The sequence below is a fragment of the Rattus norvegicus genome, chromosome 4 (genome assembly GCF_036323735.1).
Source record: "Rattus norvegicus strain BN/NHsdMcwi chromosome 4, GRCr8, whole genome shotgun sequence".
NCBI classification, from domain to species: domain Eukaryota; kingdom Metazoa; phylum Chordata; class Mammalia; order Rodentia; family Muridae; genus Rattus; species Rattus norvegicus.
In genome coordinates this window covers 180,790,046-180,815,801 of record NC_086022.1, presented here as the reverse complement: position 1 = coordinate 180,815,801, position 25,756 = coordinate 180,790,046, and the positions used below count along the sequence as shown (strand labels likewise).

At 48.5% G+C, this 25,756-nt stretch overlaps 1 protein-coding gene across 7 annotated transcripts in view; it reads left to right on the top strand.

Annotated features, from left to right (window-relative positions):
• Positions 1–25,756, top strand: part of Itpr2 (inositol 1,4,5-trisphosphate receptor, type 2) — a 406,037-nt gene that overhangs the window by 349,560 nt on the left and 30,721 nt on the right. For all 7 annotated transcript variants that reach the window (XM_039108425.1, XM_063286748.1, XM_039108427.2 and 4 more), the window contains 3 exons: positions 4,206–4,336; positions 6,036–6,201; positions 19,793–19,953. In XM_039108425.1, coding sequence (XP_038964353.1) covers positions 4,206–4,336; positions 6,036–6,201; positions 19,793–19,953 — 458 coding nt within the window. The remainder of the gene's footprint in view (positions 1–4,205; positions 4,337–6,035; positions 6,202–19,792; positions 19,954–25,756) is intronic.

The following is a 25,756-nucleotide window of genomic DNA, read 5'->3' as shown; positions in this document are numbered from 1 at the left end:
CCCCCAGTGGATTTGATCTTCCGAATCTTACTTCCTTTACATTTTGCCAATGTGAATAGTTTCAGTAACTTGATTAAATGTGTAGATTTGATCTTCGGGGCTTTATTTCCTCTAAATTTTGGCAATGTTTAGCTGCAGCTGTTTGATGGACAAGCCTATGGGTGTGGCCTTCCGGCTCTCCCGAAATGTTGGCTTCTAGTCGCTTGCGTGGAGAGAAGCTGAAGTCTGGTGCTTGCTGCGCAACGAGTGCCGCTTAGATTTAAAAATAGTGTTTCTCTGTCTCGGGCTGGGACACAGTTCTAACTTGTGAGCCGTGGTGTGCACTCTCGAGGGCTTTGGTTTGCTGTCCTGTGGCCGGCAGGTGGACAGCACTAAAGGCCCGGGCGCCCAGTGCCTGTCTGAGAGGCTGGGGGTGGCCGGCAGCCAGAGTGCTGGCCCCACAGAGCTCCTGACAATGCAGCAGAGAATTCAGTGATGACTGGTGGCTAATTCAACTCGAGAAGCATCCCAAAGTCTTATCGTCCATTTGCTTCAGGCCTGCTAGAACCTCAGATGAAAAGGTTTACTTAGAACCACCCAAAATTGACTTTTTCCAGAGAACACAAGCCTTCTTTAGAGTATACTCGAGTATAATCACGGGTATTTTGTGAGTCAGTGCCACCTGAATGTTCAGGGGAATAAAAAGTTTGCATGTGTTTAACATTTACGAGTACCAATTTCAGTCTCTTGGTACCCGACTTTAATGGGAAAGATTGGTGATAGTATAACTTTGTCAAGCTAACACATGCTACATTTTGGATTCCCATTTGGGCATCAGTCAGTATTTTATATATATATATATATATATATATATATATATATATATATATATATTTATTTATTTATTTTTTTCGGAGCTGGGGATCGAACCCAGGGTCTTGAGCTTGCTAGGCAAGCGCTCTACCACTGAGCTAAATCCCCAACCCCATCAGTCAGTATTTTAAAATGTTGTTTTAGTTACGAAAACATTTAAGACCAGCATTTCCAAAATGAATTGATTGTCATTAAAGTTTAATATGAGAGGGTTTTTAATAACACTCAGAGTTTCCTGACCTCCAGGACACTGTGTCCACAAGGGCCACAAACTACAAATAATTTAATTATTAAAGTGTCAAAGGGGGCATCGAGAAGTGTGTGTGTGTGTGTGTGTGTGTGTGTGTGTGTGTTCAAGCATGTGTAATATTTTTTAAGATGTGTATTTTGTATTGGGGTGAATGTGAGGCAAGCCAGAGAGGGCATTAGCTTCCCTGGTATAGAGTTACAGGCTACTGTGAGCCGCCTAACATGGGTGCTAAGAACTGAACCTGGTCCTCCAGAAGAGCAGCAAGTGTTCTCAGCCACTGACTATCTCCAGCCAGTGTCCAGTATTTTTTAAAATATACTGACTAACACCCCAGGTGAAAGAACTGTTTCTGATCCAGTAGAATAGATTTTTATTCCTTTCCTCAAATGAAACCTTTTGAAAAAAATAATGAATTAAGAAAAAATGCTTTTCTGGTAGTATACTGAAAATGGATAACCTCACATCACTCAAGTGTCAAATTTCTTACTTGTATTAAAACCACGATTTTTCATAAGATTTAACAGCCACTGTACCTGGGTAATTGATAACTTGTATTCATTGGGCCCTAAGGATACACTGAACTCTGTTCGGTGTGTGTGTGTGTCTGTGTCTGAGTGTGTGTGTGTGTATATGTGTGTGTGTGTGTGTTCCTATGTGTGGATACAGGTGTGACATTCCACTGTATCTGAGGGAATTTCTTGGCCCTGAGTGTAATGGCTAGGCTCCTCACATTCCAGTGTGCCTGCAGGGGGCATCTTCACCCCGATGGCCTGGCCAGACATGCCCGTCTTCTGATACTAAATGCAGAGGCCGTGCCTTAGGATACCCAGGATGCTATATGTTTGCTCAGCCGCTGACCCACCCTTCCTGGGAACCATAAGGCACTTGTAGGTTGAAACACTTAAACCTTTCTTTTCACACCAAACCCTTGGCAGGGGTGGCATGAAGAAGACTAGCTTGTCACACAGGTGGCCACAAGGTGGCACTTACCTACTCCGGGAGCCCTGGCCAGCTCAGGTCAAACAGTAGAACCTAATAACGCTCATAGAGGCTGCTGTGTGAGCCCAGCATCTCCGATTGGCTATCATTGAGCAAGGTGATGTGGACAATGCTAGCATTGACCTGGCTCGGGCATCCTCCCATGGCAAGCCTGCCACAGGGAAAGCCAGACCTCCTGCTGGGTATTTGTAGCCAACCTATTTTATAAAGTTCTTTTCATCCAGTTTTTATATTTCAAAAATGTAAGTAACCCTGTGTGTCTTTTGGTTGTTTTTTTGAGACAGGGTTTCCCTATAACTTTGGCTGTCCTGGTCTGTAGACTAAGCTGGTCTCGAACTCACAGAGATCCGCCTGCCTGGGCCTTCCAAATGCTAGGATTAAAGATACGTGCCACCATTGCCCGATCTTTCTGATCCTTAAGGGCAGCCCTGTGATAAGGGTGAGATGAGACATTGGTGTAGTTGTTTATATTCCTCCTGTGGCTGGTGATGGGGAACGTTTTGTTTGTGCTTCTTGGTGGCCAGTCCACTTTATTTCACTGTGGCTAATCACATGCAGGACGTGCGAGTTCCCTAGCTCCCTTCTTAGAGAATAAACAGCTTCCTTTCCTGTCATCTCCATGTGCCCACCAAACCAGTACATAGTGGGTCTTTCGTTGGCATTTTCTACACTACAACCAGACAGTCATTGATTAGGGAGCGAATGTATCCCCAGACTCTTGTTCCTCATTCGCTTTGATTGACAGTGCAACTTCACAAAGTAGCAGTAGCTATATTCCACGACCTTCTTCCTGGCACCCAGTAACAATGTAACAATGGCTTTCATTCTTGTTTCTCTCCTGTTTCTCTCCTGCTCATCTGTCACCACCACAAGGCTACTCCAGTACCCATTGCTCCTTCCTCCCCAAATTCCTTCAGATTTCTAAATCAGAATTGCCCATGGGTTCAGCTTGGAGGTGAGTGACTACACACCGTCTTGCCTGTATTCTGTGCTGTGTTTTGTGTGTGCCTGCCTGTGCCTACATGCAGCCGTCTGGTCAGGGGGTTTCCAGCATATTTTTTTTTCTTTTTTTCCCAGGGCCTTACACTTGCTAGGCAAGTGCTCTACCACTGAGCTAAATCCCCAACCTTCCAGCATATTTTTAAAGGAGCAACTTGGTCTCATGTCAAAATATCAGGGTCCCTCTTCCATAGGATATAAAATCTGTTCAGAGGAGCGATGTCAGCCTTCTCCCAACAATGAGCTACATAGGCAGTGTGTTCCTTCCCCAGTGCCAGCGAATGTTTTGTAACATTCGTGCCTTGACATGCAGACTGTAACCCCCGGGGGCCACAGCCCAGGGTCCCCAGATGCAGTACCCTAAGGGGAGGTTCTTTAACTTCATAATGAAATAAGCCTCTGCCTTTCTGCTCACGCCTAAAAGGAGAGAATCCCAGTCTCACGTCCAGCAACAATCCCTATTTGTTTTCTGGCAAGATCTTTCAGCATTGGGTCGAGTCTCGGGACTTTTCCCATATATTATATCTTTTCTCTCTTCTAACTCATAAGCAGGACTTCATCTCTAGTTCCCAGGTGATTCCGCAAAAATATCTTGAAGCTAACATTAAGTAATGACAGAATTGTGGCTGCCCCATCATAAGCTCCTACTACAGGCCTTTAACATTCCTTACCCGGTTCTTGGCCAACCCTCAAATCCACAACATTTTCTCATTTTATACATGAGGCTGCTGAGGACAGTGAATGCCCCAGTCCCAAGCCTAGAACAGGCCTGTCTCACATCCATGGCTGTGTTCATTCATCTGCATGCATTTACGTGCTGGGCAGAGAGCTATGGCGATCACGGTTTCCTCCACTACAGTTGGGCACACAAGTTTTAACCTTGTCTTGCTGCTTTACCTTTCAATCCTGTCATTTTCCACCAAGCCGAGAAGAACAACATCTCAAGATATCATGTGTTTGGTGGTACCCATGTCAGTCACGTGTGGCCGCACGTGCTTCGGATGTCACGTGACCTCAGAAATCGTGCTGTGGCCCAACAGAAGCAGATTCTTGGATGTCTGCAGTGGTGCATTTTCAAAACCTTTTCACTGTTGTGTTTCTGCAGCCGGTGAGGGAGGTGAGGACGGCATCGAGAGGACCTGTGACACCCTGCTCATGTGCATTGTCACCGTGCTGAACCAGGGCCTCAGGAATGGTGGCGGAGTTGGTGACGTGCTGAGACGACCCTCGAAGGATGTGAGTAAAACAGAAGGGGTTTGCTTTAGGAATCAGGTGCTTCTTTCCTTCCTCCCTTCCCTCTGTTTTCCCCTTCTTACCCTTCCTCCGTTCCTCCCCCCTCTTCCTCCCTCCCCTATCTCCTCCCTTCCTGTATTGGGGATTGAACCTATCACTGAGACGTGATAGCCCACTTTTTACTCTTTAAACTTCGAGATTCGGAGTCTCACTACATTGCCCAGGCTGGCCTTTTACTCACTTTGTAGCCCAGGCTGGCCTTCAAGTTACTGACTTTCTGCCTCAGCCTCCCTGAGTATCTGGGGTGACAGGCCCATAGCACACAGGCCTGGTTTATTTCTTCCTTACCAGGATGATTTTCAGGACTACAGTGCCATTCGCCTTAAAAGTCTAACAGTGGCTGTAAGACCAGTCAGTTGCAGTGAAATCGTAGAGAACCAGAGGTGATGTCAGTTCAGCTCAAGTGGGAACTGTGCATTCTGTCACAGCAACACCATGGCCATCAACTCTGTAGGCACCAACGGGGTTACGTAAATCACAGCTGTCGGTGTCGACAGAATTCCCAGGTGCAAGGATTTGCTCTGCTTCTGCAAGGGGAGAGCACCCATTATTTACCATGATGAATACAAAGGACGGATGAGTTCTAACAGGATTTCGTACACTGAAGCTGCAAGGCGGAAACATCTCTCAGGAACTGTAAACATAGAGGCGCAGACGAGAAGCCCACACAGTTCTCATCTGCCGCTGGCCTGTTATATAACGTCCATCCATCTTGCCAATAGCCTCGGCTCTCTTGTATTAAACAACTGGACCCCATGGGCTCCAATATGCTTTAATATTGTGTCCAGATAGGATGCGCGTGAGCTGTACGTACTTGGCCGTTCGAGAACAAGGAGGAATCTGCTACAGAAGTTGAGAAATCGCCAGGTTTTCCTCAGCTAGCCATGCGTCTGACTCCCTCTAGCTTGGTGTCTAGGATAGACCTGCATGATTATTTTTCTCACTGCTGTGACAAAATGCCCAATGCAGGCAAATTAAGGAAAGAAGTGTTCCTCTTAGCTTACAGTCCTGCGGGGTCATACCAGCATCCTGGAGGAGACATTGTGCTGGGTACAGAAGCCAGGCAACCACTTAAACAGAGAGTGAGGTCTGTAAGTCCTCAAGGGCCACCCTGTGACCCACTTCCTCCAATGAGCTTCCACCTCCTGGCCACCCGTGACCCACCTCCTCCAATGAGCTTTCACTTCCTGACCACCTGTGACCCACCTCCTCCAATGAGCTTCCACCTCCTCACCGCCCCATGACCCACCTCCTCCAGTGAGCTTCCACCTCCTGACAGTTTCCCCACCTCCACCCCAAACAGCACCATCAGGTGAGGGCCAAAGGTCCAAAGATGTGAGCCTGTGTTGGACATTTTACATCTAAACCACAGTGGGGCGCTCACTGTGAAAATGCAGCTAGTAAAAGCAGAAAGAGAAATGGAAGAATCCTGAGAGCAGGCCTAAGACATTGTCCCTCAGTGGTGGGAAAATACAGACAGAACGCCGTTCCATTTTCCTCGCTGTGACCACTATATGTGTTTACCGGGAGGACAACTGCTGAACATCTACTTTATGCCACACAGCGTGTGTGTGTGTGTGTGTGTGTGTGTGTGTGTGTGTGTGTGTGTGTGTTCTATGCATGTTCCACACTTCTGTTGCAGGAGCCTTTGTTTGCTGCCCGGGTGGTCTACGACCTCCTTTTCTTCTTCATCGTCATCATCATCGTCCTTAACCTGATTTTTGGTGTAATCATTGACACTTTCGCTGACCTCAGGAGTGAGAAGCAGAAGAAAGAAGAAATTCTCAAGACAACCTGCTTCATCTGTGGTAGGTTCCACCCCACCCCTACACCCACACACACAAACTGTGCTATGACAAGAGGTGGGTGACTCATCCCCAGGTGGGCAAACTGTCCAGCCGGAAGGGGAATAACAGTGATTTTCATTTCTCATGTGTTAGGAAAAGTTGTATCGTGAGGGCTGGATACAATTCAGGTTACGTAACATTGTGGCATGAGACTGGCATTCTGTGCTTCTATAAATAGATGGACGAACCATCCCAAACGGTCCTGTCATTATTTCTGCAGTTTATACAGGCCTCTGACTGCTGAGTGTGCTGCCAGATGCCGGGAGGCTCCACCAACTGGCAAATGGGTTTTTAATCACAATAGCATGTCATGTATATTATGCAGTGACTTTTATTTTGCTAGATTATGAATATAAAGATTCTACTCATTGGTTTCACCATCTTAGAAGCAAAACTAGGCATTCTTCCAATGTTACAGCCGTACACATGTATATAACACAACACGCATATCACAGAACACACAAACACTGTAGAACACACACGCACACACATACATTTACCATAATGTTCCAGATACCTACACTACACACATGTTCTTAACACAGTATGCATGTCACAGAACACATAAATACTATAGAACATGTGTGTGTGAGTGTGTGAGTGTGTATGAGTGTGTGTGTATGTGAGTGTGTGTGTATGTGTGTGTGAGTGTGTGTGAGTGTGTGTGTATTTGAGTGTGTGTATGTGAGTGAGTGTGTGTGTGTGTGTGTGTGAGCTGTGAGCCACTGTGTAGGTGCGAGGAGCTGTGAGTGCTCTTACCCACTAGGCCATCTCTCCAGCTCCAGAGTTTTGTATCCCAATGTGGAAATGGAACCTGGGCGTAGCCAAGTGGCTGAGCATGTGGGGGAAGTGAGGTAGGAGTACCCGGATTTTACCTGTAGCGTACTGGACTCGAGTTGTGTACTGAGCATGGGGGGGGGGTACCCCAGCATGAGCCAGTGTAGCTTCTCTGTGGACAGCAGCAGGCAGCCCCCCCCACAGGAAGAGCTGGAACATGGAGGAAGGTGCCAGCTCAGCTGTGGGACGAGTGGAGTACGAGCAGGAGCAACCTCCTCGAAGAGTCAGGAGGGAGAATGTGATGCGAGGAGGCTGGAGGAGAGGGCACTGTGGTGTGCACTCTGCACCACTGGCCCCAGCATGGTTGGCCGAGCAGGACAGACAGATGCTGGCCCCGTCTCACTTCTGGCACCCGGATTCCCATCAGTCGCTGGTGATTTCCTGAGCAGCCCTTTGGGGTTCTGCCTGGAGGTTTGGCTGGTGGGCACGGGCCTTGGCCCAGATTGAGCACAGTCCCAGAAACAGCAGCGGCAAGCCAGGCCATGCAGAGACGTGCATGGTGGACTCCAGAGCCTCTGGGTAGCTCTAGGCACAGTGGAGAGTCTCCTCCTGAGCCTGGTTTTATGACCAAGACACCCGTGCCTGTGAGCTGAGATGAAAGTGTGGAGGGGTTCCTGAGTCTGTGCATTTCGACAGACTCCCAGGTCGTTGGCATAAATGTCGACAGAGTTGTTGTAAAGAGAGCCGGCCTGTGCCGCTCAGCATGAGGGAAAGCAAGTGTCAGGGGTTGGCAGTTTCTGTGCCTTCAGGGATGATATCTCCTCTCCCCCTTCTTCTTCCTCCTCCTCTTCCTCCCTCCCCACCCACTCTCATATTCATAGGTACATGTATATCTGTCTGTCTGTCTGTCTGTCTGTCTGTCTGTCTTAGGGTCCTACTGCTGTGAACAGACACCATGACCAAGACAACTCTTATAAGGACAACATTTAATCGGGGCTGGCTTACAGGTTCAGAGGTTCAGTCCATTATCATCAAGGCAGGAAGCATGGCAGCATCCAGGCAGGCATGGTGCAGGAGGAGCTGAGAGTTCTACATCTTCATCTGAAGGCTGCCAGTGGAAGACTGGCTTCCAGGGAGCTAGGATGAGGGTCTTAAAGCTCACACCCACAGTGACACACCTACTCCAACAAGGCCACACCTCCTAATAGTGCCACTCCCTGGCCTAAGCATATACAAACCATCACAGTGTGTGTGTGTGTCTGTGTGTCTGTGTCTGTGTCTGTGTGTCTGTGTGTGTACACATATTACATGTAATTTGTGGTCAGCTCTGCCAGAGCAAGGCAGGCCAGAAGTGTGAATGGAAGACCCTGGCCTTTGGTTTTGTCACTTGGGATGCTTTTGTGGTTTAGACAGAGCAGGCTGCCCAACACTGAGCACAGATTTGCTAGAAGGAAATTGAGCCTGAAGGAGAATCTCACGTCCATGTCTGCACTGCATGAGGGAAAGGTGGTCCAGGTGGTAAACCCTGAGTGTCCTACAACCACTCAGGAGCTGGGAAAAGGAAGGAGTTGGGGACCTGAAGGGACAGTTCTTTAGTCCTGGGAGAGAAACCGTCCCTCCTGAGCCTTTTGGGGGGAAGAAGCCCATTTTCTCATTTCTCTCTTCTCTGTGAAATATATGGCTGTTTTCATTTCTTCAAGGAAATTATTTATGTGTTGCTTTGCTTTGTCATTTCTCAGCAGCCTTCAGCCTCCCAAAGGACAGCCCTCTTCATCTGTATCTTTGGCTCTGTGAGGTGTTCTAGTCTTCATGCCAGCTCCCTAGAAGGGGTTTTGCCACCATCCCCACCCCACCCACTCCCCGAAGCCTCTCCCCGAGCCACAGACCCCCACCCCACTCCCTGCAGCCTCTCCCCACACCACAGGCTCCGCCCCATCCACCCCTGCAGCCTCTCCCCACACCACAGGCCCCGCCCCATCCACCCCTGCAGCCTCTCCCCACACCACAGGCCCTGCCCCATCCACCCCTGCAGCCTCTCCCCACACCACAGGCCCCACTCCATCCACCCCTGCAGCCTCTCCCTGAGCCACAGGCCCCGCCCCATCCACCCCTGCAGCCTCTCCCTGCACCACAGGCTCCGCCCCATCCACCCCTGCAGCCTCTCCCTGAGCCACAGGCTCTGCCCCATCCACCCCTGCAGCCTCTCCCTGAGCCACAGGCCCCGCCCCATCCACCCTGCAGCCTCTCCCCACACCACAGGCCCCGCCCCATCCACCCCTGCAGCCTCTCCCTGAGCCACAGGCCCCGCCCCATCCACCCCTGCAGCCTCTCCCTGAGCCACAGGCCCCGCCCCATCCACCCCTGCAGCCTCTCCCTGCACCACAGGCTCCGCCCCATCCACTCCTGCAGCCTCTCCCCACACTACTCCTCCTCACGCATTTCTCACTACCTTTTCCGAGATCACATCACCAGCACCATGCTTCCCAGGCTTCGTCCTCTACTTCTGTGTTTACCGACTGAAGCTTGTGCAGCCTCTGGCAGACACAAGGACCCAGCACAGTCCCAGTGTCTTCTCCCTCAGCTCTGGATCCTGACTGACATTACAAGTAGATCTGCCTTCAGTAAGCAGGACTGGAAGTTTCCTCTCATGTCAACATCTCTGTCCCTTTCCTTCCAACAAAGACTCCACCAACCTGGACTAACAGATCGGCTTCCACAGGCTCACATCACACCCTGCCATAAATGCTCCCAGTCACACCTTGAACCCACCCAGTGCTACTAGAAAAACTTTTCCAAAGGGGGTTAGAATAAAATTCACAATAACACAGCCATCCATAACTGTGAAGTTCCCATTTTCATGGCACTAAGACACCTGACCAATCTGGATCATTCCTCAGCCTTCCCCTCCTCCTTCCCTCCCCCTCCCCCTCCCCTTTCTTCTCCTCCCCCTCCCCCAGTTCCCCCTCTTCCTCTTCCTCTATTTATTGCATTTTCCTTTATTCATTTTTTTCCCTCTCATTTATGCTTCAAATCTCAGTCCATGTCATTCCTTGCTGTTCACGTCCTGGGCTCTGGTGTATTCCCAGTAGTGGGAGAATGTTCTGGTTGGAATCCCAACCCATAAGGTAAACATGGATCCCCCTGAATGGCCATCATCACACCATGATCAGCTGTATCTGTTTGCTCTGCTCTGTGCGTGCACCCTCGTGCTGTAGAGACCATGTGAACTCTCTAGGCAGGTAGACTGTTGTCTCCCTCGGTCCTGCACCCTATGTAACCTTGGCAAAGCATCTTACTCTGAGCTGTCCTTTGCTCCTCTGGTATGAGGAGACTCTATGATCATGCTGTGAAGCCGTGTTGGCTGTAATCAAGATCTTGCTTATAAAATTCCCTAGCACCGTGTAAAGGTGAGACTCAGTCCTCACGGAAGCCAGATGCTCTTCCCTGAGAGACATGGACCCATGTCATAGTCATGCTTTATGCTTCCATAGTATGTGTTTGTGAGTGAATGACTAGACAGTAAATCAGCCCCAGATCTACACTGTCTTTACAGTCACACGGCTTGTCAGTTACACAAGGAAATTAAGGCAAAGCAATACTGAGTTGTCTGTATTTCATATCAAAAACCTAGATGCAGCCTAGGGAGCTAGCTCAGCAAAGTGCCGGCCACGAAAGCATGAAGACATGAATTCAAATGCCCGGGACACACATGGAAAGCTGGGCCCAACAGTGTGAGCCTGCAGTCCTACTTAGGAGGAGAGGCAGAATACCGGGGCTAGCTGGCCATCCAGTCAGCACATGAGCAAAGCAGAAAAGCGATTGAGAAAACACGTGACATCGACCTCTGGCCTTACTTACGTGTGCACACATGTGCATGTACGCAGCACATGAGTATACACACAAAACCCAGCTCTGATGATTACAGGTGGCTTCAAACTTTGCCACCCAACTGGGCATTACCTCGGTGGCATGGCATTCCCTTGAGGATACATGTGACGTGCCCATAAGCTCAGGGTGATATTAGATCACCCAATTCTGTATTGATATTCTGGAAGCTTCTTGCTTATTCAAAAGACAGAGGGGTCACTTGGCAACCTAAGCTTACCAGGTTTTCCCACTACGGCAAATAGAATATCTTCAAGCAGAGCAAGTTAGTGTCCCTGTTCAGAATGAGACTGGAACTTCTTCGGTTGAGCACGTGCCTGCCATGTGCGCAAGCTCCACTTCGATCCCCTTCACCAAAGGAAAATAACGTAAACTAGGAACGAGAGGGATGTCTCAGCAGTGAACAGAACACACTAAGCGCTTGCACACTAGACATCGACTTCCAGCATCCAGGCTGTCATACAATTGTCCTGATAATTACATACCAAAAACACCTGTGACATCAACTCCAGGGATTTTTCATGCCCTCTTCTGGCCCTTGTGGGCATCTGTACATATGTGTACACACACACACACACACACACACACACACACACACACACACACACACAGAGGAATGGAGAGGCCTGGATTACAGGTCAGTTCCTGTGGTAAAGACAGACACTCATGCCGTGGTGGATGTTCCTGGAAAGTTATGGTGGAGAATAAGAGTCATTCTTGATTGCTCTGTCTCTCCAAATCCAATTAGATATCACGGCCTCTCAAGTTCTCACTCTAAAATCCTCCTTCACTCTCTCCTTCACTTATTCAGTTTTTCCATCAAGTTCAGTCGAATTCCTGTGGTTGTCTGGATTCTGTGCAGGTGACATTCTAAGTCCAACCTGACCAGAGAGGTGAAGGATAAGCCCAGGCGGACATAGGTTCACAGCAAAGGGTTGCAAGCACAGGGGATTGGCTGTCTGGTCAACGTGGGTGGTGTCAAAGGGAGGCTGAGGCTGGGTCTTGGAGATGAAGCCCCTGAAATGCAAGGGAGAGCACAGCCAGAGGCAGAGTTTTCCCACAGCTCAGAGGATGTAGAGGCTGGAGAGAGGTCCACAGTGGTTAGTGTGGGAGACAGGGGATGGCTTCCAGTGCCTGTCCATGGGAAAGGGGCCAAAGAAACAACTTTTCATTGAGCTCAGTTGGATAAGCCTACAGCTATCCCTGTGAGTATCTCTACCAGGTAGGTAGAGATGGAAATTGAACCTGGGAACACAGTCATGCTGGGTGGTAATGGTGCAGGAACCATCAGCATTGTTATGATTACCCTTGGACTGAATGCCACCCCACAGAGAGCAGGAACCTGGGAGGATGAATACAACGGGATACCCTGTCACGATTCTCCTCCCATTGTCCTGGCTCCTTGCCCTTTCCATCCGTCCTTTCCTCTGTCCCCTAATTTCTGCCCGAGACGTACTTCATGCACAATTCTGAACCCGCTGTCTCCACCCAGAAGTCTGAAGCGAGAAGAGAAAATGACATAGTTTTGAATTTAAAGCGCTCTGGTTTTATTATGTGCATCCTGTTTGTTGTTTTGAGCACCACAGCAGAGGAAGGGGGCTCCCCACACTAGGCCACCTGCCTTCATCACAGCTTTGCTGCAGAGACTCTTCTGCCCTTGGGGCCCTTTAGAGTCAGGAGTGCCTTTATTCAGTGCCGATTCTTCCCCTCCCTCCCCCTACTGGAAGCGTTAACTTGAATCACGCTGGCTCTGTCTCTCGATGAATATAAACGTCATTTTGGATGGTACAGCATTTGGGCGGCTTTGCAGTTGTCAGCAGAAATAGGTGCTCAATAAAACTCCGGAGGCTTTTACAAGCCTTTACCTCTTTCTTACTTGCTGAAGTCACCTTCTAAGAGTCCGTAAAGTCCTTGGGGCCGTTTATCATCTTGTCCCCCTTTACGCACCCTTGGCCATGCCTACCGCTTCAAGTTACCTGTTTCCGCCACCATGTTGCAGGTTAAGCTATGACAGAACTGGTGCATTAACACTTTATGACTTTGCAAACAGGAGGGGCTTGAATGTGAGGCTGGAGGATTTTTACTTTAACACTTTCTTTTGTTAATAGTCTTATCAAGATACACTCCTCACACCGTAAGACTCACCCACTTGGTGTCTACAGTTCTATGCCTTTAATATTTTCAGAGTCGTGTATAGAGCACCACGATCCGTTTTAGGACACATTTCCCACCCCTTCCCATAGCACTCCATAGCCTTTGCCCATCGTGTTCCCAGCAGCCTCCTAGCCTGCTGAGTGCTGGGCAACACTGACCTGCTCTCTGCCTTTGAACCTCTGCCTGTTTTGAAGATTATAAAGATATCCGGTCCTTATGACCAACCTGATACTCTGAAGGCTCCTGCCTGTGGTAGACACTTTTCTTATGACTCTGAGTCAGCGTATCTGACACAAGTGGCCTGCAAGAGGAGAGGCTCCCTTTGGCTCACAGTCCTGGAGATATATAGGCCATCATGGCTGGAAGGTGTGACAGCGGCTGCTCCTAGGAGTCCCTGGTGACTGTAGAGGGCTTCATGCTTGTATCTCAGTAGATGGAGAAGGAAGGCAGGGGTCTTCTGACCCTCTCCTTCTCCCCTCTCTGGTGCCACTCACACTTAGGTATTCCTCCCCACTCAGCTAGTCCTCCCTGGAGACAACCCCACAACCCACACCTGTGTGTGTGTCTCTCTAATGCCTGAGCCTTTTAAAAATTTACTTATGTGTACGTATGTGCATGAGTTTATATACTCTATATAAGAGCAAACGTCCTCAGAGGCCACAAGAGGGCTTCAGAACCACTGAGACTGGGATTATGGGCAGTTGTGAGCCATCATGTGGGTGCCGGGAACTGAACCTGGGTCCCCCATGAGAGCCCTGAACACCCTTAACTGCTGAGCCATCTCTCTACCCCGCCCCCAGCCTCTCATTAATGCAATCAGATTGAAAATCAAAATTAACTGTCACTCTGTGCAAATACCACACATCAACAATTCAAGCTATCCTGTGGAACAGGATATCTATCCTATGAGATGCCTAAACTGTATCTTTCTGCTCATCACCAATGGCATTTGGGAGAGTGGGAATGTGCCGTGGTGAGCATCCTTGTGACAGTTTTTTGTGTCCATAGACTTCCACTCCTCCCCCATGTACACCTGGGTGTGGTCTCCTGAGTCATGCTGTGGCTGTGTGGAATCTTGGAGAAATGGCCTGTTTTATAAAAGTTGCTGTCCCTATTTTACATTTTTTTTTAGCAGCGCGAGGGACAAGTCTGTCCACACCCTTGCCCAGATTGTCATTATCTGCTTTCAGTCTCAGTAGAAGATGGTTTTACTACTGAATGCCCTTAACTCATCCAGTCTGTGTTTTACTGGGTGTTGCCTGTGAGTCGGACACAGCTGTGAACTATTCGGGCCACGGTGAAGAACGGAGACAGATATCTGTACTGGCAAAAACATAGAACAAGTAATAATTCTCAGGCCTGGAAGCACATGCCCGCAGGCCTCACAATGAGGGAACAGAGGCACTGAGGTCAGAGAATCAAAGCCAGCCTTTCTCACACATCAAGTTCCAAGCCAGCCAGGGCTAAGTAGTGAAACACCGTCTCACAAAATAAAACGAGAGGAGAAACTGATAAATGTACACACAGCTCTCTGGAGAGCACATTCCTCCTTCAGTGCTGGCCTACAGCACGCTCTCCCTGGCAGTCATGGCTGCCTCTGTTACCTTGTAGGTGAGATCCAGCCCAACTTAACAACTTCCATGTCAGTCTTGTCAGTCAGATAGGATGTGATAAGCAACCCAGGAAAGGAGGGAAGAGTGGCAAGGCGTCCGAAAGCCAGCAAGACAGGAAGGGATTGGCTGTGCGTGGAATAGCTTCTTCACGTCACCTTAAGCTGCCTGTACGTGAGCATCAACAGGAATGTTCACAGATGAGATAGCCAAGGACACAGCAGCAAACGAGTTCTGTGGCCAGATGGCTGCCCAGCCACGGCCCTTGATGAAGGAGTCTGACTGCAGAATAGCAAGAAGCCAACATGGCTGCCTAGGAACCGGCAAGGGGGGAGACGAGGAGGCAAGATCAGATGTGCAAGGCCAGACCGCACGGGAGTTAGCACATAAGTGTTGCACGAGACACAGGCACACTACATTCTCCATTGTGTTCAATGTCCTCGTCTCTGTGAATGAGCACTGGCGTAGCCTGTGTAAAGGAGTTTCTTTGGGCTCATAGTTCAGAAAACACAGAAGATGCACCTTCACGGCCCATGTCCTGCCTGTGTCTGAGGGAAGCTGCCTGCTCACATCTGGGCAGATAAGGAAGCAGGAAGCAGATAATGCGGTGCTCAGCTGGCATTCTCTTCTTCCCTCTCGACTCCTCTGTGCCTGGCCTGTGGGCTGGTGTCTCCCACGCACAGAGCACGTCTTCCCTTGTCAGTCTGGGAATAGCCTCATGGACAGGCCCAAAGGTGTCATTTAATCCAAATTTTAATCAGAAATTTTAGAGATAGTTCAGTGTTGTAAAATTATAATAAAATAATGGTTCTATCTTTTACCCCCACTAGGTCCGGCACTAGTACCCCAAGATATCTGGTCGACATCTTAATCTCAGTCAGCAAAGCCTCTCACCCACTTTGCTCCATCCCATATCACACTGCCGATGGCCTCTCTCTGAGCCTGGCAGCAATCTCTCTGCCCATCCAGTCCCCAAGGCAGACTGCCACCATGCCAGAAATATACATCCCAATTCCGTGGCACCTTAGTGTCCCAGCTGCCACATACTCTCTTAAACTTAATTCGCCACATGAAAGAACACACAACACGATAACCTCTGATCCAATTGATAAGATATAATTGCCCACCTAGACATACAAAGCCCTGTACACATCTGTCCCTTAAGAGTATTCCTCTTCCCTCAAACTTTTCTCCCGCTCATCCTTCCTTTTCATCCAATGACAGGCCTCGTTCTATCTTGTACCTCCCTTCACCTGTATGGCAATCCTACAGCTCAGTGGGCAAGGTTCCAAGTATGAGAGCCTAGTGCAGCCGCCACAGGTTAACTCCAACCTCGTGGGGGACAGAGGCATGAGCATCTGGAGGTTGCTAGCTGCCTGTTTATTTCCAGCTTCGTTATGAGACCCTGACTCAAGTGAACGAGTCAGAGAGTGACAGAGAAGCACACACTCGTGCACTGGCACACACGCCCATGGGTACAAACACATGAGTGCATGGTCATCACACGGTCCATATGGAATTCAGCTGTGACTAGCTAGACATCTATATTTTATCTGACATATATTTTACTTAAAGTTTATGTAAGCCCTTCTTGCGGGCTATTGGGCAGGGCTGCTGCAAGGGCCGTAGCCAAGGAGAGTCATCATTGGTCAGACTTTCCAAGTCATTCTAGTGTCTGTGCTGAGAGAGGAGGGCTCGGGGGACGCAGGCAGGTCCAGGCAGCCAGTGAGATGACCCACATATAAGGGACGGCATCAGCAGATGTTCAACATAGACATGAATTTGTGTTAAAGGAAGAAACAGGTATTTCAGTGTGCATTGGGTATGGCGTATTTGGGAAGCAGAGAGATGCCAGGATGATTCCCAGGCCTGTGTTGTAGACAACAATGAAGTGGCCGCTAAATAAAGAGAGGGAGGTTGTGGGGAGCAAGGGGACAGGAACGCACTGCGGTATTGGTCAGGTGAAAGGAGGCACAGTTGGAAGTTATACCGTCTTCATTAAAAACATCCAGTAATGCAATTTAAAAAGTCAACTCGTCCATGGGGACGGATATCTTAAAATGTTTTTCTTTTGTGACTTCACGCCTAAGTGGCGTTTGAAACATGCTCCAGAGGAGTAGTAGCCAGGATTGGAAATTCAGTTTGCTCACCCCTTCCCCGATATCTGAACAGCTAAGGCGAACCCAACCCTGACATCTCGTCCCCACGCTGGTAAGACTCAGTTTCCCACAGACGTTTCTCTTCGGCCCCATTCGCTTTCTCTAATAAGCTTCTTAGCTTCTAAAGGAAAATCTGACTTCTCAGATTCTTCCCACAATTCTGCCAGAAGCTGGAAACGTGGCCCTGTGTGCTGGCTGGTTCTGTCTCAACTCGAAGTAAGGTAGAGTCTGAGAGGGGGGAACCTCACCTTAAAAAAAAAAAGTCTCCATAAGACTGGGCTGTAGGCAAGCCTGCAGGGCGTTTTCTTAATTAGTGATCGGTGTGGAAGGCCGAGCCCATTGCGGGTGGTGCCACCCCTGGGCTGGTGGCCCTGGGTTCTATAAGAAAGCGGTGTGAGCCAGCCAGTGAGCAGCACCCGTCTTGACCTCTGCATCAGCTTCTGCCTCCAGGTTCTTGCCCTGACTTCCTTCGACGACGGACAGTGAGGTGGAAACCAAGTAAACTCTTTCCTCCGTAGCTTGCTTTCCATCATGGTGGTCTACCACAGCAGTAGGGTTACTAAGTAGGACATGAATGTGTTTGGGGGAGGACTGTAGAAGGGCTTTGGAACTTTGACCTACAAAAGCCACTCGGTGTTGAGAGCACAGGGGGAAGTTCTGTGGGAGCTTGGAAGACAAAAATGTTGAACTCAACGCAGAAGATGGAGGCCTGGCTCATGGCATTTCAAAGGGAAGTTCAAAGACTATCAAGGCCATTTGTTACTTGAATTGAGGCGCTGTGGTTCTGGTTAGCTGGGGTGGGAGCATCAGCCGTGATTTGCAGGAGACCGGCACAGCTGAAGTGGAACCCTTGCTTTGCTGACAAGGGATGCTGGCTAGTTGGAGCTGAGAAATAAGCGGTGACTAGGAATGATCTGCATCACTCAGGTGATCTCTTCTGGGAAGTATTTCACGAGTGTCAGCACACAGAAGCTGTGTTCCAGAGGTGGCTGAGGTTGTACCTTGTCTTGGCAGCCAAAATTGCTGGCCTAAGAGTCACCGAGGTGCTACTACTTTTGAAGGCGGGAAGGGGTCATGTAAAGCAGCTGAGGCTTGACACTGGGTGAGCATGCTGGTGGTGAAGGTGCAGCCTCAGTAGCAGTTGAAGGCCCAGTATCAAAGGGTTATGAAGAGAAGAGCACCATGGGCACCATGAAGAGAGCCCAGGAGAAGCTATTGGTGAAAGTAAGACCCAGTTGCAGCAGAAAGCTCCAGCATTTTGGAGATGTCAGCAGCATGGGATGACCACCAAGAACAGCAGCAGCAGTGTGGTGGAGCCTGCCCAAGCTTAGAAGGCAAGTTATATGTGCTGCAGAGGGCGGAGCTAGGTAAGTGACCCAAGCCCCTTAGAGGAGCCCAGAAGATCATGAATGAGTCCCAGATACTGAGTTATTTTTACTGTTGGAGTTTGATTTTGCTTTGATCCGATCGTGACTGTGCTCTGACTCTTCCCTCTTGAAATAAAGTATTTAGCTTATTTTTTTTAAATCTTATAGGAGCCCATCTACACTTGAGAGACTTTGAAATTTTTTTTTTAAAAAAGGCTGGACTTTAAAGTATTTGAATTTGTAAGGCTGTGGGACTTTTAAGTTTGTGAAATGTTTTATATATTGTGGTGTTTATATTAGTTAATGTGTGATATTGGGGATGAACGATAAAGGTTATGACTTTACAGTGAGGTGTTTGTGTGTCAAGGTGACAAGGGATCAATTATGCTGGCTAGTTTTATGTTAACTTGGGACAAGCTGAAAGGAACCTCAATTAAGAAAATGCCTTCGTAAGATTGGGCTGTAGGCAAGTCTGTAGGGCATTTTCTTAATGAGTTATTGATGGGAAGGGCCCAGGTCATTGTAGGTGGGGTCATCCCTAGGCTGGGGGTCCTAGGTTCTATCAAGAAAGTAGGCTGAGAAAGCCAATAAGCAGCTCCCCTATGGCTTCTGTATCAGCAGCTGCCTCCAGGTCTCTGTTCTGGTTGAGTTCTCTCCTTGGCTTCCCTCAATAGTGAACTTTGGTGTGGAAGTATAAGCCAGACAACCCCTTTCTTTCCTCCCTAACTTGCTTTTGGCCATGGTGTTTCTTCACAGCAGTAGTGAACTCTAAGGAGAACTCCCTGAACTGAAATGGCCACCCATCCCCAACTTCCCCAAGTATGGTGGTCTAGGGGCCCAGAGGAGTGCCATTGTCCCTGCACAATGGCTGTCTCTGATGGAAGGCTCTGACTGGTTGCAAGTGACTCTGAAGACACCGTTCAGCTACTTTCCCTTAACCCAAGGCCTAAATAGAAAGGAATCCATTTTGTTGTTCTGCCACAATGAGCCAGTAGTCTTTTTAATTTTTTTTTATTTTTAAAATCTTTGTGTGTGTGTGTGTGTGTGTGTTCGTGCCCATGTGTGCGCACGCACTCGTGTGTGTGCTTGTGCACCAGTTGTGTGAGTACAGACATACATGTGCCAGAATACATACATGTGCACATCAGAGAACAACTTTGGAGTCACTTCCTGCCTTCCCCCTTGTTTTGAGGCAGGGTCTCTTATGTGTTTCTGAAGCCTGTGAGTTTCCAGGCAACTCTCCTGTCTCTGCCTCCCATCTCACAGGAGGCATGATAGTATTACAAAATCATGCTACTGAACTGGACCTTTCACAGATTCTAGGGATCAAACTCAGATCACCTGGCTTGGGTGGTGAATGCTTCCAGCTCTTGAATCCTGGTCTCCCAAGCCTATTAACCACAGACCTTTGGTCGAGGGCTTTTGTACATTGTTGCTTTCAATTATAACAACATTTTAAAGTGGCATGCTTCCCCAGAAGACAGGTTCGTTGTTGATTTTCAATAATGGCTGTGTCTGATTTTTATGCTAAGGAGTCCTGATTAAAAGAAAAATTACATGCCCTGATCCCAAGCCTCCTGATGTTTGCTGTGTTTTGCAGGCTTGGAGAGGGACAAGTTTGATAACAAGACGGTGTCCTTTGAGGAGCACATCAAGTCAGAGCACAACATGTGGCATTACTTGTACTTCATCGTCCTGGTGAAGGTGAAGGACCCAACAGAATACACAGGGCCTGAGAGCTACGTGGCTCAGATGATCACAGTGAGTAAGGCTGCTTTGGCTGGTCCTCATTCCCAAGCTATGACTGTATCACAGCTCAGAGGCCTTTAGTGTCCATCTATCCCCTGCCCTCCTCTCAAGCAAGAAGTGTTCTAGCTCTGGGTTTTTGTGAGCCTTTAAATAGGCCTGTCAATCACTGGAGAATTTCCACATTTCTGACGTCATCCTTCTTATCTAAACAAATCTGTCCCTGATGCATACATAGCATCTTTCCAGTGGTAATCTGTGTAGTGGAGAGCTTCTGGTTGATGTCTTTGACCCCTGACCCCTAAACCCTGGTCCCAAGCTTCCTGAGATTCTTAATCATCAATGGATCCCATCACTGCATCTCCCAAGTCCCAAATCTGGAACCTTGACATTGTCACTTGCAAACACAAGAATCAAGAGATTTCTTGAGTTTCCAGAACTAATAATTCAAGAAGTCCTGTGTTTGGGAACGCTGCCGGTGTTCTATGGGAGCTGGTGGGAGAGTGCCGGCTTCTGTCATTAGAGGACATCTGACTAGCCCTTTGGCTCAGTCCTAGGAGTAGTGTTTTGTCAGCACCTGTGTGTGAGAGACAGGTAAATAGTGTGGTAAGGCAAGCAGGGTAAGGAGAAGAAAGTAAGGAAAGAGGTTAGGGAGAGTGTTTCTAGACTTGACCCTGAGGGAGTAGGTCACTTATTTAAAGAAACAAAGACACGATACTGGTCACAGCCTGTCCTTCTGTCCATCATCCACCCATCTGTCTATCCATCCACCGATCATCTAATCCAATCCATTCATCCATCCAATCTATCCATCTACCTATCATCTATATATTCAACAATCCATCCATCTTCTACCCACCTATGTGCATGTATATGTGTGTACACACACACACACACACACACACACACACACACACACACACACACTTTCCATCCCTCGATGTATCCATCCATCTGTCCATCTATTTGGGTGATGACTTAGTTAAAGTATAGGTTGGCACAGTGTTGATTTGCCCGCCTGCCTGTCAGTACCCATATGTCTCCAGAAGGTTATGTACAAATTGGCCTTTCTGACTTCTTCATTTTGGATGTCCAATTGTGGTTACCACCTCTGCATTCTTCCTTGGACATGGACAGAATCAAGGGATGTGTCTCTTTCCCCACATTTACCCTTCTTTCCTCTTCCTCTTCTAAATGTGGGGGATATGTAACCAGTACCCTTAGGCACTTGCCCATGGATGCAGTTACACATCCTAGATAGCATTTGTGGGGAATGTTTCCATCCACTCGTTAGGAGAAAACGCATCTAAGGTGCAGAACTTACAGATGCCCCCCACACCCTCTGGCTGTTATCTCAACAATTAAGTACATTGAATAATTTTGTGTTTATTTGGCTCCCATGAAGTCTTTTGCATTGAAAGATTTCAGAGAATGCAGTGCAAAGGATGAGACACCCCTCTTCCATAGAACTCAGTGCAAAGGATGAGATACCCCTCTTCCGTAGAGCTCAGTGCAAAGGGTGAGACACTCCTCTTCTGTAGAACTCAGTGCAAAGGGTGAGACACACCTCTTCCGTAGAACTCAGAGCTCAAGTGTGAGGAACCACCAACTGAACATGAATGTGCCAGGTCTGCCCAGTCAGGGGATGAGAATCTGTAGGGGCTGAAAGTCATAGAGTGATATTCAGTGTGGAAAGCTGATGGGAGGTATGTGTCTGTGTGTCCTGGAGAATGATAAATATACAAGGCAGGATTCATTCTGTCTATTTGTCCTAGGCTTGTTGTATCTCTGTGTTCTGGAGAGTAGTAAATACACACAGAGATCTGATTGTGTCTGTGTCCTGGGGAATGATAGATACACAGGTCAGACCTTATTCTGTCTGTCTTAGACTTATTGTATCTTACGTGTCCTGATAAGTGAAACACAGGGTAGGGCTGTGCAGATGGGGTTTGTCTACTCAATCCACGAGTTCCTGAAAGGAGTGGCTAGAATGGAAGTGAGTCACTCAGACCCTCAGAGATATCAGTTTCCACCATCACTGTGACAAGTACTTGAAAGACCTTGGAAGAAAGATGTGGGGGGTTGGGGTGCATGAGTCCATGCACTCACCCGTGGTAGGGGTTTGTATGTGTGTCGGTGTATGTGCACATGTAGAGGCCAGAAGTTGGCACCAGGCATCTCATTGTGTCACTGTACATTGTATTTGTCTTTCATCAAACGTAGGTGTGGGGGTTTGAATGAGAACAGCCCCACACGTTCATATGCTTGACTACTGATCTACAGCTGGTGGAACTGTTTTGAGAAGGTTCGGAAGGCGTGGCCTTCCTGTTGGAGGATGTGTGTCACTGAGGTGGGCTTAGGGGTTTCAAAAGCCAGTACCATTCCAAGTTTGCTATCTCTACCTTGTCTTGTGGATCAATATGAGAGTGCTTAGCTACTGTTCCACACCATGACTGCCTGCCTGACTGTGCCTGCCTGCCTGCTGCCGTGCTCCCCACCATGATAGTCATTATGGACTCTAACCCTCAGGTTCCATAGCCCCATAAACCTTTTCTTCTCTAAGTTGCCTTGGCCATGAGGACTTGATCACAGCAACAGAAAAGTGACTATGACCCTAGAGTTTACCATCACAGCTAGATTGGCTGAGTGAGCTCCAAGCACCCACTCATATCCACCCTGTGCCCCTAGCGCTGGAATTGCAGACACACATGCCACTACGCCTGGCTTTTACATAGATGTTAAGGATCCAAGCTTGAGTCCTTGTGCTTTCAAACAGCAAACACTTTGCCTACTGAACCGTCATCTAGAACTGAAAGATTTGTTTTGCTCATGGTTCAGTCCATGACCACCTGCCTGTCTTTGGGACCCAGTGCAAAGCAAGGAATCTTAGCAGTATGACATAGGAGGCTGCTCACCTAATGGCCAACAAGAGCAGAGCTGTCTGCAGCTTGGCCAACAAGAAGCAGAAAGGAACAGGAAGGAGACCAGGCAAGATGGAGACCCTAGGGATATATCCCAGTAACACCTCTTCCAGTGAGACTTCACCTTCCAATAGTCTACTCAGATAGGAAATCCACCAATGTATTAATCCACAGTCATACCCACGTGGGCCCTACCTATCTTTCAGGTGTTTATCAATCCAATCAAATCGACAATCAGGGTCGATCAACACTCAGGGCCTCATTCGTTCCCCAGTCTCACTGTTCACGACTGTGACTCACTTGTAGGAAGTTCTGAGAGATGGCAGAAAAGCCACTTAAGTAGCAAATGTTGGCATCTGAGTGTAGTTTCACCAGTAACAGAAGTCCACTGATGGTCACCACTTATTGCCAAGGAAGTGGTGTGGCCTAGCATGGCGTCAGGGTACAAGCTCGTGGGCAAAGAGAAGATACACCACAGATAGCATCTAGCAATGAGTGCGAGTGAGGTGACACCGTGGGAGGGTGGGGAGAAGGAGGGTCAGACATGCCTGGCACCAGAGCCTGGGCATGGGAGGAAGGTGATGTGTCAGTGGTATAGGCCCCTCTGCTAGGAGAAGAAGTTGTCTGAGGAAGTGGAGATTCATGAATCTTTAGGTCAGTGAAATTTGGGGAACCTCAGCTTTGCTTAGAGGCCCTGGGGCTTGTCAGTGAGTCCTGAACCTACCTACCTCTTACCATCATGTGAAGTGGAGAAACCGCTGCTTTCTCCCCACAGACAATAGTGTGTCCACTCAGGAACCCCTCGGCCCTGCCTGGTACGGTGCACGGCCTGGTGCTCTCAGTGATCTCGTCCCATGCGTTGCTTTGACACGAGGCCTAGATGTGTCATCCAGGTTGTTCTAGAATTCACGATCCTCCTGCCTTCACTCTCTTAGTGCTGGCAATATAGGTCTGTACAGCCACCATCCCTGGCAAGGGTAGGGACTTAAATAGTTCTTACTGTGACAGCCCACAGAGGTCAAAGCCTATAGGTCAGCCTGGCAAGGCAAGTGAAGAGAGGCAGTGTGGAGGGGGGGGGGGCAAAGTATGGCTGGAAACCTGCTTAGGAGACTGAAGACAGACACACAACAGATGAGTAAGAAGACAGCAGAGGCTCCAGGGGCAGGACTGGGACGTCAGTGTTGGAGTTCAACAGCCTCAAGAAGCCAGGAGGGAGAGCAGGTGTGAACTCTGGGTTCTGTGAGATGGAAATCTCTCCCTGCAGAGAGATCTACAGTGGAGACCTGACGCCATCGTCAGCCTGGACATTCCAAGCAGATTTTGTCAGGTAATCCCTCTTGAGTGTCTGAGTATCTCAGCTCTTATTCACAGTCCTGTTCATGCCCTCATACGTCAGAGCCTTTTTCCAGAGCATTCCAGGAGAGATAAGGGCCCACGGGCTTAGGCTACAGAAAGTCTTGTCTGCATGACTCTAAGAGAACAGGCTTCTTCCCTGAATTTTTTTTTTGAACACATAGTATAATTTAATAAAGTAAGGGGCAAAATAATCCTAAAAGATTCCAGAGGAAATCAAGCAAATTAGAAAAACAAAAACAATTAACAAATTTTTAAAAAAATCCAATCAGGAGAAAGTAGTACCTGGTGTCTGTGTCTTTTCTCTTTTAAGATGTTCATTTTTTTTTATATTAACTTGAGTATTTCTTATATACATTTCGAGTGTTATTCCCTTTCCCGGTTTCCGGGCAAACATCCCCCTCCCCCCTCCCCTTCCTTATGGGTGTTCCCCTCCCAACCCTCCCCCCATTGCCGCCCTCCCCCCATAGACTAGTTCACTGGGGGTTCAGTCTTAGCAGGACCCAGGGCTTCCCCTTCCACTGGTGCTCTTACTAGGATATTCATTGCTACCTATGGGGTCAGAGTCCAGGGTCAGTCCATGTATAGTCTTTAGGTAGTGGCTTAGTCCCTGGAAGCTCTGGTTGCTTGGCATTTCTTCCCTGAATTTTAATGGATGGGAAGGGGATGGCATATTAGCTTAAGTCCAACGCAAACAAGACAGTTCACGTTGAAGGGTCTTGATTTTGTAAAACTGAATGCCTGTACATTACACATCCGACTCAGAGACTTTGTTACTCCAGGCTTTATGGGGAACAGGGGCAGGGCTTGTGATCCTGACCCTCCAACGGAGAGTCTAGCCCCTGCAATTCCATATCCAAATCCTAATCACAACAAGCTCACAGTGCTTCTCGGGGTTAGAATTAGAAAGCATGCTTGTGCTTCTGTGCCTGACCAGTGACAGAATCTATCTAATTTTAATGAGAACTCCCCTGTCTCAATGAGAACCCTAGAAACATGCTTCTTAATAACCAGGGCATGGACGAAACAGATACTTCTGGGAGGTGGTCAAGGAAGGTGTTGGTAGCTCAAGGTCATGTGTGCACATTTTTTCCTGGCAAGCAAACCTTCCTTGGTGATGGGAGGAGTACCACTTGTCACCAGTGTTCCCTGGGGACACGACATGAGAAAGGAAAGCATCCAGGAAAGCCGGGGTTGAGAGGCAGAATTCAGCAAGCTGGGTGAACACGTAGGGACTCCCAGCTTTCCCAGGCAACAGCCTTTGAGCACCATGAATCCTGTTTGCTCTCCCTGCTAACCCAAGGAAAGGGGGTGTCTGAGGAGCAGCGAACAGAACAGAGACTGTTGAAGGAAGTGTGCACGATACCCTCTGTAACAATGGGGGGGGGGCATTCTCCCATACTCAATGTCACCTGCAGAGATGAGTTAGGGGCTTCTGATAATTAGCTACTCAATCTGACCAAACATCACAGACCAAACCAGTGCTGGGCATACAAAGAGGTCCCTGTGTATTCGGGGAATCTTATTGATCTCATGGTGCCCTG